Source organism: Danio aesculapii, chromosome 1 (genome assembly GCF_903798145.1).
Source record: "Danio aesculapii chromosome 1, fDanAes4.1, whole genome shotgun sequence".
NCBI lineage: Eukaryota > Metazoa > Chordata > Actinopteri > Cypriniformes > Danionidae > Danio > Danio aesculapii.
The window spans coordinates 52,088,458-52,102,511 of record NC_079435.1 but is presented as its reverse complement, the minus strand read 5'-3'; the positions used below and the strand labels follow the sequence as shown (position 1 = coordinate 52,102,511).

The 14,054-nt window shown below is 34.2% G+C and overlaps 1 protein-coding gene across 1 annotated transcript in view; it reads right to left on the bottom strand.

The window, feature by feature from the left end:
* Positions 1–14,054, bottom strand: part of ern2 (endoplasmic reticulum to nucleus signaling 2) — a 31,768-nt gene that overhangs the window by 17,142 nt on the left and 572 nt on the right. The window contains exons 2-11 of the mRNA XM_056462578.1: positions 8,606–8,723; positions 6,788–6,821; positions 5,199–5,271; positions 5,047–5,119; positions 3,048–3,170; positions 2,867–2,971; positions 2,067–2,334; positions 465–543; positions 235–388; positions 19–146 (exon numbers count right to left, since the gene is read on the bottom strand). Coding sequence (XP_056318553.1) covers positions 19–146; positions 235–388; positions 465–543; positions 2,067–2,334; positions 2,867–2,971; positions 3,048–3,170; positions 5,047–5,119; positions 5,199–5,271; positions 6,788–6,821; positions 8,606–8,723 — 1,155 coding nt within the window. The remainder of the gene's footprint in view (positions 1–18; positions 147–234; positions 389–464; positions 544–2,066; positions 2,335–2,866; positions 2,972–3,047; positions 3,171–5,046; positions 5,120–5,198; positions 5,272–6,787; positions 6,822–8,605; positions 8,724–14,054) is intronic.

Below are 14,054 nucleotides of genomic sequence, written 5' to 3'. Positions count from 1 at the left end.
AGATGACTTTAGACGCACTGGGTGTGAGGGAGAGCGGAAAGAAGAGCCGGATCCTCGAGGTGGGATGACATCACCAGAGCGCTGCAGGTTCTCTGGGAAATCTCTCAACATGGTGGTGTGAGCCAGAGGAGGGATTTCATGATGACCTGTTCATATACATACATACACACACATACAGTTGAAGTCAGAATTATTAGCCCCCTGTATTTTTTTTCAGGTGGATATCTATCATACCAATGAGCAGCCATTGATTCTGTAGAGAGCTGCTGCTTCCTGGTGGATATTTGACGTCAGTACTGGGTGTGATCTCACACTCGGGCCGTCCATTACCCATTGTGACGCCTGCTGTCATCGGCCCCTCAATTCGTGCAAGAGTGAGACCCTTAGGCTGCCGTGAGTACACAATATGGTTAATCAGACGGAAGTTTTACTACTGGTTTTGACCAATGGAGAGCTGAACTTACCACTATTGCGACACCTTGATGGACAAGGGAGGCAGAAGCATACAGATGAGACTCCGTCTTGCCAACATACAGAGTGGGACTAGCAAAATATACACACAAACAAATATGCTTAATTCAATATGATAACAAAAACAAAGGTAGCCGCTTTTAGAAAGAGACACAGGTTTGACATCAAATGCTAAGTTAATAAAGTCAGGATTTTAATTTCTGGCTGTATTATCATTTTTGTAGATTTACATTTATCCAAGGTAAAAAAAAACAACAACTACATTTTCCTCATTATTTTTAAATAAAAAAAATTCCAGCTATTTTCCCAAAGTGTCTGAAATGGCTAGTTCAAGGATCCAGTCTGTCTAAAGTTAGACCCCTTTTTTTTTTTGAGAGTCTTCTCTGATATGATTGGTCAGATGGTCCAGTCTATTGTGGCTGGCCATCCACTTACAGCATTTTACACCTAATCAAACACCTAATACCATCTGAATTTTAGCCTTAAATACAGCGATCATACGTCCTCTTTTTTTTTCCCTGACATGTGCTCTTTTTGGGACTTTGGGAATTTGTCTGGCTGGGATTTCTCAATCTAAAATGATCTGGTTTTGCTTTCTATAGTAGTCGTTAATCGTATTCATTCATTTTCCTTCGGCTTAGTCCCTTTTTTATCAGGAGTTACCATAGCGGAATGAACTGCCAACTATTCTGGCATATGTTTACCGCAGCAAATGCCCTTCCAGCCGCAACCCAGTACTGGGAAACATCCATACACTCTTGCATTCACACACTCATACATTACAGCCAATTTAGCTTAGTCGATTCACCTATAGCGCAATAAAAATAGTCATCATAATTTCCTTGAGTGCACGCCTCAATGTCTCGCGCCCCCCTAAATAGGTGCTGGTGCTCCCCTGGTGGGGCGCGGCCCACAGTTAAAAACCCCTGATCTACAGAACAAACATTGTTATACAATAACTTGCCTTATTACCCTAACCTGCCTAAGTAACCAAGTTACACCTTTAAATGTCACTTTAAGCTGTGTAGAAGTGCCTTGAATAATATCTAGTCAAATATCATTTACTGTCATCATGGCGAAGATAAAATAAATCAGTTATTAGAAATGAGTTATTAAAACTATTATGTTTAGAAATGTGTTGAAAAAATCTCTCCGTTAAACAGAAATTGGGGGAAAAATACAGGAGGCTAATAATTCTGACTTCAACTGTATGAAGGTTCAGGCAGTTCATAATCTGTTCTTTCTTTTTTCAGACATTAACTTTGATGTTTGAAACTTTTTCTTTGAGACTTTTTCAGTTTACAAGCAGCTAACATGAAAGATAATAACCAAAGAAGCGCATTTTAAATAAATAAGTTTTTAAAAATGTGTCATGGTCGGCGCCAATAGCCTAGTGGTTAGTTCGTCGACACATGGCACTGAGGTGTTTACGGAGACCTGAGTTCGATTCTCGGCTCGAAGTCCTTTGGCGACCCTTTCCCTACCTCTGCTCCCTATACTTTCCTGTCTCTAAATCCTTACTGTCTTATCACAAGAAAGGTGAAAACCCCTAAAAATAATTATTTTAAAAAAAAAGTATCATGAGACTGTCTTACACTAGCTGAGTCTTCGTGCTGTGGCTCTCCTTTGTGAACTGGTAGGTCCACTTCATGGTGTGGGACTGTGTGTTTTCTGCGGTGAAGGTCAGATAGCGCAGGGTTTCTGTTGCGACAGTCAGATGAGGAGCTCGACGGAGACTGTCCTGACTCCACAAGTAAAATCCAGCCACCGGAGAATCAAATTTCTGCATCCACAAAACCTCACCAGAGTCTCGATCCACCGTAACCACTAGACCATCGCCACTCGATGCAAAGTGCGACATCTCTGTGATAAACAGACATACGCAACCATGATGTAATCAAAACAATCACAACTAATATCTGTTCTATATATACGGTTAAAGTCAGAATTATTAGCCCCCTGTTTATTTTTTTATTTTTACAGCACATTTCTAAACATAATACTTTTATTAACTCATTTCTGATAACTGATTTATTTTATCTTTGCCATGATGGCAGTTAATAATATTTTACTAGATATTTTTCATTCTATACAGCTTAAAGTGACATTTAAAGGCTTAACTAGGTTAATTAGGCAAGTTAGGGTAATTAGGCAAATCATTGTATAAAGATGGTTTCTAGGACAATCAAAAATATTGTTTGAGGGGGCTTATAATATTGATCTTAAAATAATAAAAAAAAATTAAAAACTGCTTTTATTCTAGCCAAAATAAAACAAATAAGACTTTCTCCAGAAGAAAAAACAATTATTGGAAAAATTCCTTACTTATCAGGGCTAATCATTTTGACTTCAACTGTATATAAATATCTACAATCATGCATTGTGAGAAACCTACTATATTCATATTTTTTGTCATCATATAGAGGAGCAGAGTAGTCGTTGTATGTGGCATTCCAGCGGAGCTCCTGAGTCTTCGTGTCATACATGGTGATCATATATTCTGCAGAGATAAACATGTATGAAATGCATCTGAATAAATAGGCATAGAAATGAATGTGCTGTGTGTGTGTTCAAACCTGTGCGACCGATGTACAGCAGAGGTGCAGAGGGACAGATGGAGTCTGAAGACGAGGTGCTCAAACTTGTCTGTTTTTCACCTGTCTGAGGATCGACCACAAACCAGGTGTCCTGTTTTTTACCTGGGAATACACAGAGTTCAATAAAGGAGAGCATACAAGGATGTACAGCTTTTTGTCATTTTATAACCATACAATCAGGCTTCCCACACCCCTTAACTAATGCTATCCAGCAAACAGTAGAAACCACCAAACTGAGTCAATTATGTGTTGTAGTAGTCTGCAAAAACCGAATTGAGATTAAAGGCAACAGGCCAAAACACTGTTTTCATGCACATGTCAGTTTTGTGATTTTGGGCTTCATAGTATTTATCATAAAGTGTTTGTTTTTTTATTATAGAGGAAAGGGAACATACATAATACAAGGATAAGTCTGGCTTTTTGTAGAATTTCAATTATAACACATGTTTCTTTTTATTAAATCAGCTTTTTCTCCTCCACTATGTCATGAATCTAAATTCCAGCAGCACTTACACACACAGTTTTAGTCATATTGGTATGCTGAGGGTTTTTAAAAAGGGATATGTTAATACATCATTTTATTCTACAACATATGTGAAAATATATTTTGTTCTTTTGCTGGCAGCTAGCTCTCTGCAACTCTGAAGCTGAGCAGGGCTGTGCCTGGTCAGTACCTGGATGGGAGACCACATGTGAAAGCTAAGTTGCTGCCGGAAGTGGTGTTAGTGATGCCAGCAGGGGGTGCTCAACCTGCGGTCTGTATGGGTCCTAACACCCCAGTATAGTGAAGGGGACTCAATACTGCTCATAGAGCGCTGTCTTTTGGATGAGACGTTAAACCGAGGTCCTGACTCTGTGGTCATGAAAAATCCCAGAATGTCCTTCGAAAAAGAGTAGGGGTTTAACCCCAGCATCCTGGTCAAATTTGCCCACAGGCCTCAGTCTATCATGGCCTCCTAACCATCCCCATATCATAAGTGGCTTCATCACTTTGTCTCCTCTCCACCAATCAGCTGGTGTGTGGTGTGCGGTCTGGCGCAATATGGCTGCCATCGCATCATCCAAGTGGATGCTGCACACTGGTGGTGGATGAGGAGATTCCCCCCATTGTGTAAAGCACTTTGAGTGTCCAGAAAAGAGCTACAGATGTATATAAATGTAAGGAATTATTATTATTATTATTATTATTATTATTATTATTATTATTATTTACAGTACATTCAGAATTATGGACTGATTGAAATAAACCTGAAAACTGAGTCAGTAAAAAAAACCTTTGACTATAAAGTTTAAAAAACATAAACAAGAATTTTAAACCTAACTTTGTCATTTTTTGACAAGAAATGAATGCAAATTATTACAGATTTAATTTTTTTTAAATTAGAATTGGTGATACTTTATTTTTTAGGTCCCTTTAACGGATTTTGTTAAATTTAGGTTACATTGCATCTACATGTTGACTAATTCTCATTAGATTATAAGTAGGCTGTTAGGTTGGGGTTAGTGTAAGTGGACATGTTCTAGGAAAGTTTCTTATAGTCAGTTGAATGTGTTGAAGAAGCAGTATCAGCAGATATTAAGCAGTCTACTATCACTCAAATGAGAAGTAATTGGCATGTAGCTGCAATGCAACCTTTAGTAAAAAAAATGTGCAATAGGGACCATCAAGATAAAGTGTTACCTACTTTGCATATTTAAACAATATTTTGATACTTAATGTTATACTTATATACAGTATGTTGTGTTACAATTATTATAAATATTTTTAATTCTTAATGTAATCAGTCAAAGAATGGTGATAACCATTGTTTTTTTTTTTACGTTATTCACCTGAAGCATCTTGCCTTAACATTATATTAATATCCATACCTTTTAGCATTTATTTCACCAAATAAAATCTAACTTGACCACAACAACCCTTCACACAAAACACTGTTATCAAACACAGATTTGACATCATAAAAAGGTTTGCTGATACCAGTGTAGAGCACTCCATCTGAGCTCCTGCAGGGAGACGACTGCACCAGCTCTTGAATAGTGAACGGCAGTTTCTGCAGAAAACATTCATATAAATGTCATGAGCTGCCACTCTCTGATAAACACATCCACAGTTATGCTCACAACACTCACCATCAGACCTTCTTTCCTCTTTCCTCCGAGGACATACAGACTGCCGTCATTGGGGTCTGGTAAGAAGCCTGGCCTAGAGGAGGAAACAGGCAAGACTTTAACGTTTGATCCAAGAAAAGTGGGCATTACAAACAAGACTGAAAGCAGACCTAAATGCAAGACTGAACTTTTTTTTATTTGGCCTAAGTCAGAGATTTTTCAGTGTTAGGTGGTCTGTGGAAATGTTTGCTAAAAATAAAATGAAATGCCATTTTAACAGTATACAATTGCTCTTTATACACTACCTGACAAAAGTCTTGTTTTAGAAACAATAAATACTAACTGGACTTTTAGTTGATAATTTGCTATCAGAAGTGGCTTATATGAAAGGCAAAAGCCTCTAGATTACGCTTGTTTTACCAAAATTAAATATAATCATGCCTTGATTTTTAATTATTTAATTAGGACAGTAAGTTCTGACTTTGCTTAGACAAAAGTCTTGTCACTTAACAGAAATAATGTCCAGTATAGAATATAAAGTCATGGTGCAGTGGAAAAAGAATTAATATTGTGTATGACTCCCATGAGCTTGGAGGACTGCATCCATACATCTCTGCAATGACTCAAATGACTCATTAATAAAGTCATCTGGAATGGCAAAGAAAGCATTCTTGCAGGACTCCCAGAGTTCATCGAGATTCTTTGGATTCATCTTCAATGCCCCCTTTATCTTACCCCAAGCATGCTCAATAATGTTCATGTCTGGTGATTGGGCTGGCCAATTCTGGAGCACCTTGACCGTCTTTGCTTTCAGAAACTTTAATGTGGAGGCTGAAGTATGAGGAGAAGTGCTATCGTGCTGAAGAATGTGCCTTTTCCTGTGGTTTGTAATGTACTGGGCAGCACAAATGTCTGGATACCCCAGGCTGTTGATCTTGCCATCCACTCTGCAGATCTCTCGCACACCCCCATATTGAATGTAACCCCAAACCATGATTTCCTTCACCAAATTTGATTTCTGTGAGAATCTTGGGTCCATGCGGGTTCTAATAGATCTCCTGCAGTATTTGTGATGATTGGGATGCAGTTCAACAGATGATTCATCAGAAAATCTACCTTCTGCCACTTTTCCAAATGGTCAACTAGAAGTCAAGTTATTATTGTTGCTCTTACAACTGGGATGGACAACAAGACTTTTGTCAGGTAGTGTACATGAAAGATGACTTCTATTTTAGGAGTAGGCCCTTGCACAAGGATTACTACTTTTGAGGCTCCATAGCACATTTATTATTACCATAGTTATTAATTTATAATTAAAAAAGTTAAACTAAATAAATTTAAAAAACAAGCTTTTCTAATAATCAAATAATAAAAAGAAATGTTTCCTGACACTGAAGACTGGATTAATGATGCTGAAAATCCAGCTTTGGGATTACAAGAATAATGTGTTTTTTTTCACATATTGTAATACATTTTTAAATTCTAATCATCATATATTTGCAGATTTGGTGAAAATAAGAGTCTTTTACTTAAACTGAAAAAGGTGATTTTCTGAACTTTTGAATGGTAGTGAATATTCATGTGTTTTCTGAAGCTGTTTAAACACTTACTCTTGGAAATACTCTGGAACCTGTATAATGGGATCTGGAAGAGAAAGTGAAATGGTTATGAATGTTTTTGGTCAACCCAAGCTCATGCTGATTACATTCCCCTATATACACTTCTGTAGAGTCCCAGGAGCTTTGTTTTTTTGCAGTTTTTGTTTTTGCCACCAGAGGCCGATGTGTACACTTTTTCCAATCTCAAATTTCTCTCGTTTGTGCCATTCGCGCCTGCTGTTCTCGCGTAAATCCACAAGAGGCCGCTGTTGACTGACTGACTGACCGACCAATTGATTAACCCACCCTCTCTTTTCCCTAAACCCACCCAATAGTGTTTAAAAAGCACAGACTGACCAGCACCTACCCCCTTCCCTAAACCTAATCGACAGTTTTAAAAAGCAATCCAGAACAAGAAAAGCCCTCGCCTGATTTTCACCACGTTTTCAGATTTTACCACATTCCCATCCTGTTATTTACTTGTTTATTTTATTTTTTGAATTCTGTTTTTGTCTTAGCTGCTTTCTGGAACCATTCTTCACCAGACCTGAACCCCGTTGTCAAAGTTAACTCTGTTCTGTGTCTCAAGTCCGCCGACGTACGTGGCGAGCTACTGGTCAAACTGGTAACAGTGGGACAGCCGTTCATACAGAGGTCATCGGTCAGCTGGTAAGCGCGAAAAGGAATGGCTTCATACCACCCCGTAGCGTTCATTTTAAAGACTAAATGCAGCCATACATAGCTCTGGCTACATAATTTGCAATCTCCAGAAATATATATATAGGGCAACGTTTTCCGAATGAGCCTGTTGATTTTGGCACACAATAAAACAACAATTGCACTACTTTTTTTTTTTTCAAAACAGCACTACTCCAACATAATACCATTCTTTTGTGATATACATAATACCATTTAGAAGTGAGTAAACCTGTTGCTTTAAAAGTGATTAGATGACTTTAAAAGAGTGAGTAAACCCATTGCTTTTAAAGTGATTAGATGACTTTACTTTAAAAAAATTTTTTTATTTTTAAGTAAATGAACTATGCATAATTAAAACTACGTCATCTTAAGTCAGCTTAAAGGAACACTTCACATAAAGGAACACCATTTTTAAAGGCTCATTTGCTTTATTAAGTTTTTAGTTTTCTGGGTCTGGCAGGAGCAATTTTAGCTTAGCTTAGCATAGATTATTAAATCAGATTAGCCCATCAGCATCTCACTCTAAAAAAACCAAAGGGTTTCAATAATTTTCCTATTTAAATGCTGACTCTTCTGTTATTACATTGTGTAATTATGACAAATTGCAATTTTCTAGGCTGATATTGCTAGGAACTATATTCTCATTCCAGTTTAACAATGATAGTGCTCAGATTCCAAGCTGCTGATGCAAGTGCAGGGCTTGATGATGGGGACTATTTTCATGTGCTGCGTAATATTATTGTGCCTGCTGCAGCCATGGTGTGGCAGCAAAGTTCCATGACTAGTGAGATGCTAATGGTCTAATCCGATTCAATGATCTATGCTAAGCTAAGCTAAAAGTGCTATTGCTGGACCTGGAGATCAGCTGAATGGATTAAAAAAATGGTAAAACTCATCTGCTTAAGTATAAGGGAGTTGTAAAATGAGCCTTTTTTTTCTAAAATTGAGTTTTCCTTTAAGAGTTCCAAGTTACAGTGGGTTTACTCTTTTTACAATGGGTTGACTTTTTTAAGAAAAGTCAACTTGTTGCTTTTAAGACAATGGGTTTACTATTTTTTTTTTTTTAAGTAAAGTAACTAATGGCTTTTACTGTGTATTATCACTTGTCATAATGCACATATACATGCGTACCTTCCTTCAGTGTCCATTTGATGTCTCCAGTCTGTTTGCTGACGGCATGCAGACTTCCATCCAGTGTAGAAACAAAGAGCAGAGACTCGGGCAGAGAGACGGAGCTTCCTCCCTCACACTGAAAGGAAAACCAGGAAAACACCTTTTCACACACTGCAGATATCAGACTATTTAAAACTCATTGCTACCTGATATGTAGCTGTAAATACACACAGTGTGTGTTCTCTTGAGGGCGTTGTGGACAGGTTTGGCTACACTTGTGACACACAACAATTTTAAAACCATTTAGCCTATTATCTTATAATGTCAATGTGTCTGTAAGGGTTATAATAAACAGAGGTATAGTAAATATTATCATTAAGTCTGAAAACTATAAGAGGTCTTCATTGTAGTGCACCACAAGAAATCATTCTCCTGCTCAAGTGTTTTTGTCCTATTGTCTAAAAACAGATTTACATGTGGATTTACACAGGACAATGTACAAAATGCAGGGTTTCACACAATTTCTTCACGTTTTCCCAACACAAATCGATTAAGTTAACTGAATTGTTTTTACAAATTTAAGTTAATGGAACATAAAACAATTAATTTATCCCCCCAAAAAACTAAAGTATTGTGTTGATTCAGCTCATTTTAAATAAGTAATTTGAACAAATAGCAAAAACAGATTTTTATTTTAATTAAGGTACAACAATTGTTAGATTTTACAGACATTTTTAAGATTAAGTCATGATAACTGTTGACAAAAAAAGCTCAAATATATCAAGATACATTTATTGGTAACATTTTAGTTTAGGTCACAATTCATTGCTATTAACTACTGGCTTTTTACCTATATTAGAAAGACATTAACTGTTCATTAGTAGTAATAAAGTCTGCTCTTATTCTGCATCCCTAATCCTATTCATAAACCCAACTTCTACACTAAAAAATACTAGGTTTCGCCCAATTCCTTCATGTTGATCCAACACAAATTGATTAATTTAATGAAATGTAATCAGTTTTTATATTTTTTGTTTTTATTTTATTTATGCTTTGCTCTTTTATTGCGGTTTATGTAAAGCACTTTGAATTGCCACTGTGTATGAAATGTGCTATATAAATAAACATGCCTTGCCTAGCCTAATCGGTTTTACAACTTTAAGTGGATTGAACATAAAACAATTAAGTTGTCCCCCAAAAAACTTAAGAATTGTGTTGATTCAGCTCATTTTAAACAAGTAGTTTGAACAAGCAACAAGTCTTTTTTTTAGAGTGTACCTTCTAACTTTTAATAAACTGCTAATTAGTTATTTATTAAGCTGTTAGTAATGGTTTGTTATTACCATGAATTGTGACCTAAACTAAAGTGTTATAGGGTGACATGGTAGCTCAGTGGTTAGCACTGTCGCCTCACAGCAAGAAGGTCACTGGTTCAAGTCCATTAGTGTGTGGAGTTTGCATGTTCTTTCCGTGTTGGCGTGGGTTTCCTCCGGGTGCTCCAATTTCCCCCACAGTCCAAAGACATGCGCTTGATAAAATTGGCTGTAGTGTATGTGTGTGAATGAGTGTGTATGGATGTTTCCCGGTGATGGGTTGCAGCTGGAAGGGCATCCGCTGTGTAAAACATAAGCTGGATAAGTTGGCAGTTCATTCCACTGTGGCAACCCCAGATTAATAAAGGGACTAAGCCGAAGGAAAATGAATGAATGAATGAATTAATTAATGAACTTAAGTGTTATCGATTCATTTGAGAGGCAATTTTTGTTTTCTATGAAAGGCAAACAAAATGAATTAAACACATTTCTGCAAATGCACTCTAAATAAATGAATTTACCAGAAAAGTTATTTTTATATCCCACTCACAGACATTAATCATCACTTATATTTTGCATCTTTATTTATTAATTAATTTATCCGAGTATAAATGACTTTATAAGACAATCTGCTTTGATTTAAGACCCTGAATTCTGGAAGAGCTAATTATATCTGCCAAAATAAAAATAAAACTTGAATGTAATGTTTATAAAAGTATACACTATCGGTCAAAAGTTTGGGGTCAGTAGGATTTTTAAATGTTTTAAAATACTCTTATCATGCTCAACAAGGCTGCATTTATTTAATCAAAAATACAGTAAAAATTGTAAAATTGTGAAATGTTATTGCACTATAAAATTAATGTTAAAAAGTAGTTTATAATTTAATTGAATCATTTATTCCATGATTTTAATGATGAATTTTCAGCTTCAGTACTCCAGTCTTCAGAGTCACATGATCCTTCAGAAATCACGCTAATGTTAATTATTGTTATTATTATTATTATTATTTTTAATGGTAATAATATTAAAACTAATAATGACTGGAGTAATAATTTCATTTGAAACTACATACAATAAGAAAGCAGTTATTTAAAATTTTAATAAATATTTAAAACAAATTTTACATTTTAGAAATGCCACCTTAATGAACAGAATCATTTTCAAAAAAAAAAACTATGCCCAAACTTTTGACCAGTAGTGTATATATTGCTTTTTTTAAATCTTATTGATTTGTCTTGTTTAAAGGGTATCAGAAATATCATGTGAGTTTTCCTTTAAATTAAGTTTATTTCTTCCATTCTATGATTTACTCTACAAAACACAACTTTTTTTCAGAAAACTTTCTGTAATCTTTCTCTCTTTTTTTGCTTTTCAAGTAGACATGTGCTCTGTAAAACAACAGAACAGTAGTAAGAAAACATATTTTCTAGTATATAGCTTCATAGGCTTCTTGTGTGTTTGTATTAGAGAGAGCAGTTAACAGTCAACATCTTTTAACCAGGATATCCTTCTTCACCGCCGTTACTGCCACTCCTATATTTACCAAAAACTGCCTGACATTATAGGCAAAATGTGTGGAAGAACAACTATAAAAGAGTTAATATCTTTCAACTACTCCCATGTTTTAATATTTTGCTTTAAATTTTGTATTCCTTTATGCATTTTTGAATATTGATCTCAAGATTGAACCCTCAGAAAAGTCTCTTTTGATGACACCACTAAGATCTTATCCTAATAACTCAATATTCATCTGAAAATAACTTAAATTGCAGTGTCTTACATGTCATTTGGAATTATTTATCAGGTTTATTCAGGTAAAATTCTTGCCACCAAATGTTAAAACACACAGGCCAAGTCAGTGATTCGTAGAAATGGTCATATATCAGCTAATTAACCCCTGACTGCTCTCTTTCTGCACTCCTGTTATGACACACACACACATATGCTGCGCTCTGGAACAAAGCATCACAACCTGCGCGAGCTCTCCAGCACAAAGCCTATTAAGCGCACTCTCGTGAAGGTCTCGTGCTCAGGTTTGTGTGATATGACACTATTGTACAAGCATCAATTTCAATGAGCTGAACTATTATAGGGTTACATGTACAACTTCTTCCAGACTTGTTGCTTAGATCATAGTGTTTCAAGTTCATAGCTGACATGGACAAAGACCCCATCCAAAAATGTAAAAGGAATCTAGTTTCATGTACAGTATAAGACGTTTATAAAAGGAACGATTCAGTAGATGTAAAATGCTATTTTGAAAACAAAATGTGCCTAGTAACCTGTTTATTTATTTATTTATTTATTTATTTATTTATTTATTTATTTATTTATTTTTAATCATATTTTGAATGATATACATATTTTTAATGTTATTTATACTTTTTGTAATGAAATGTTAAAAATTTTTTGTTTATTTAATGATGTTTACTTGAATAAATTGATGGGTTATTTACTTTATTATTTTTATTTTATAAGTTAAATTATATATTAATTATTTATCGACTTCTTTTTACATATTTTTGCTTCTTTCTCCAAACATTTCCGCAGCTCCTAAGGCAAATTTATCCAAAATGATCTCTAATTTTGCAAATAAACTAGATTTTTGAACCAGCTATTTTAAGATCCGGTGTAAATGATTCACAAATCATTGGTAAATAACTCATTGATAATAATAACAATTCTGCTATTTATATAAATCTAATGAGAGTCAACCTACAGTCTCTACTAAAAAAAAAATTTAATTTGTGAGCAATAACTAAATAATCTGTGAATTGGATTTTTTAACAGACTCGTTCAAATGAACCGTCGCATTGAATAGATTCGCCAAAACGACTCTGACTCGAACATACTACTCATCATTATTGTAAATAATAATAATTATTTAAATTTTAATAATTTAATCAATAATGCTGTTGTTGATAATAACAATAACCACGTTTTCATTATCATTATTAGTTTAATAATTAAATTTTGAATGATACATGTATTGTAATCTTATTCATAATTTTTATAAAGAAGTTTTATACGTTTTTTTAATCTTTTGGTTTATTTAATGTTGGTCAAGTGATATGTTATTCACTTTATTATTTTTATTTAAAAAATTAAATTATGTATTAATTATTTATCGACTTCTTTTTACATAATTTTGCTTCTTCTCCAAACATTCCCGCAGATCCTAAAGCAAATTTATCCAAGATGATCTCTTATTTTACAAATAAATCAGATTTTTGAACCAACTATTCTAAGATCCGGTGTAAATGATTCACAAATCATCGGTAAGTAACTCTACAATGCTTATTAATAAAGCTGATTTAAAATAAACTATTATCTTTCTGTAATTAATATAATTTCTGATACATAAGTCTAATGAGAGTCAGCGTACAGTAAAAATATTTAAATTTGTGAGCAATAACTAAATCATCTGTAAATCGGGTTTTTTTACAGACTCGTTCAAATGAACTGTTGCATTAAATTGACTCGCCAAAAACAAATCTGACTCGAACATACTACTCATTACTATTGTAAATAGAAATAATAATTGAATTAATAATAATAATAATAATAATAATAACAATAACCACGTTTTTATTAATATTACTATTATTATTATTATTTTAATAATCAAATTTTGAATGATATATGTATTTTATTCTTATTCATACTTTCTGTAATTAAATGTTAAAGGATTTTTGTTTATTTAATGATGTTTACTTGAATACAGTAATGGATTATTTACTTTAATATTTTTATTTTATAAATTAAATTATGTATTAATTTATTGACTTCTTTTTACATATTTTTGCTTCTTCTCCACATATTATTATTTTGCAAATAAATCAGATATTTGAATCAACTATTCTATGATCCAGTGTAAATGAGTCACAAATCCTTGGTAAATAACTGCAATGTTTATTAATAAAAATTGATTCATAATAATAATAATAATTCTCCTATACATTTTTATTTACAAATAAACTATATCATTCTGTATTTAACATAATTTCTGATACATCAATCTAATGAGAGTAAATCTACAGTCTCTGCTAAAAAATATTGAAATTCTTGGATCGAGTTTTTGAGTAGACTCGTTCAAACAAACCGTCGGACTGAATCGACTCGCCAAAAACGAATCAGACTCGAACATACTA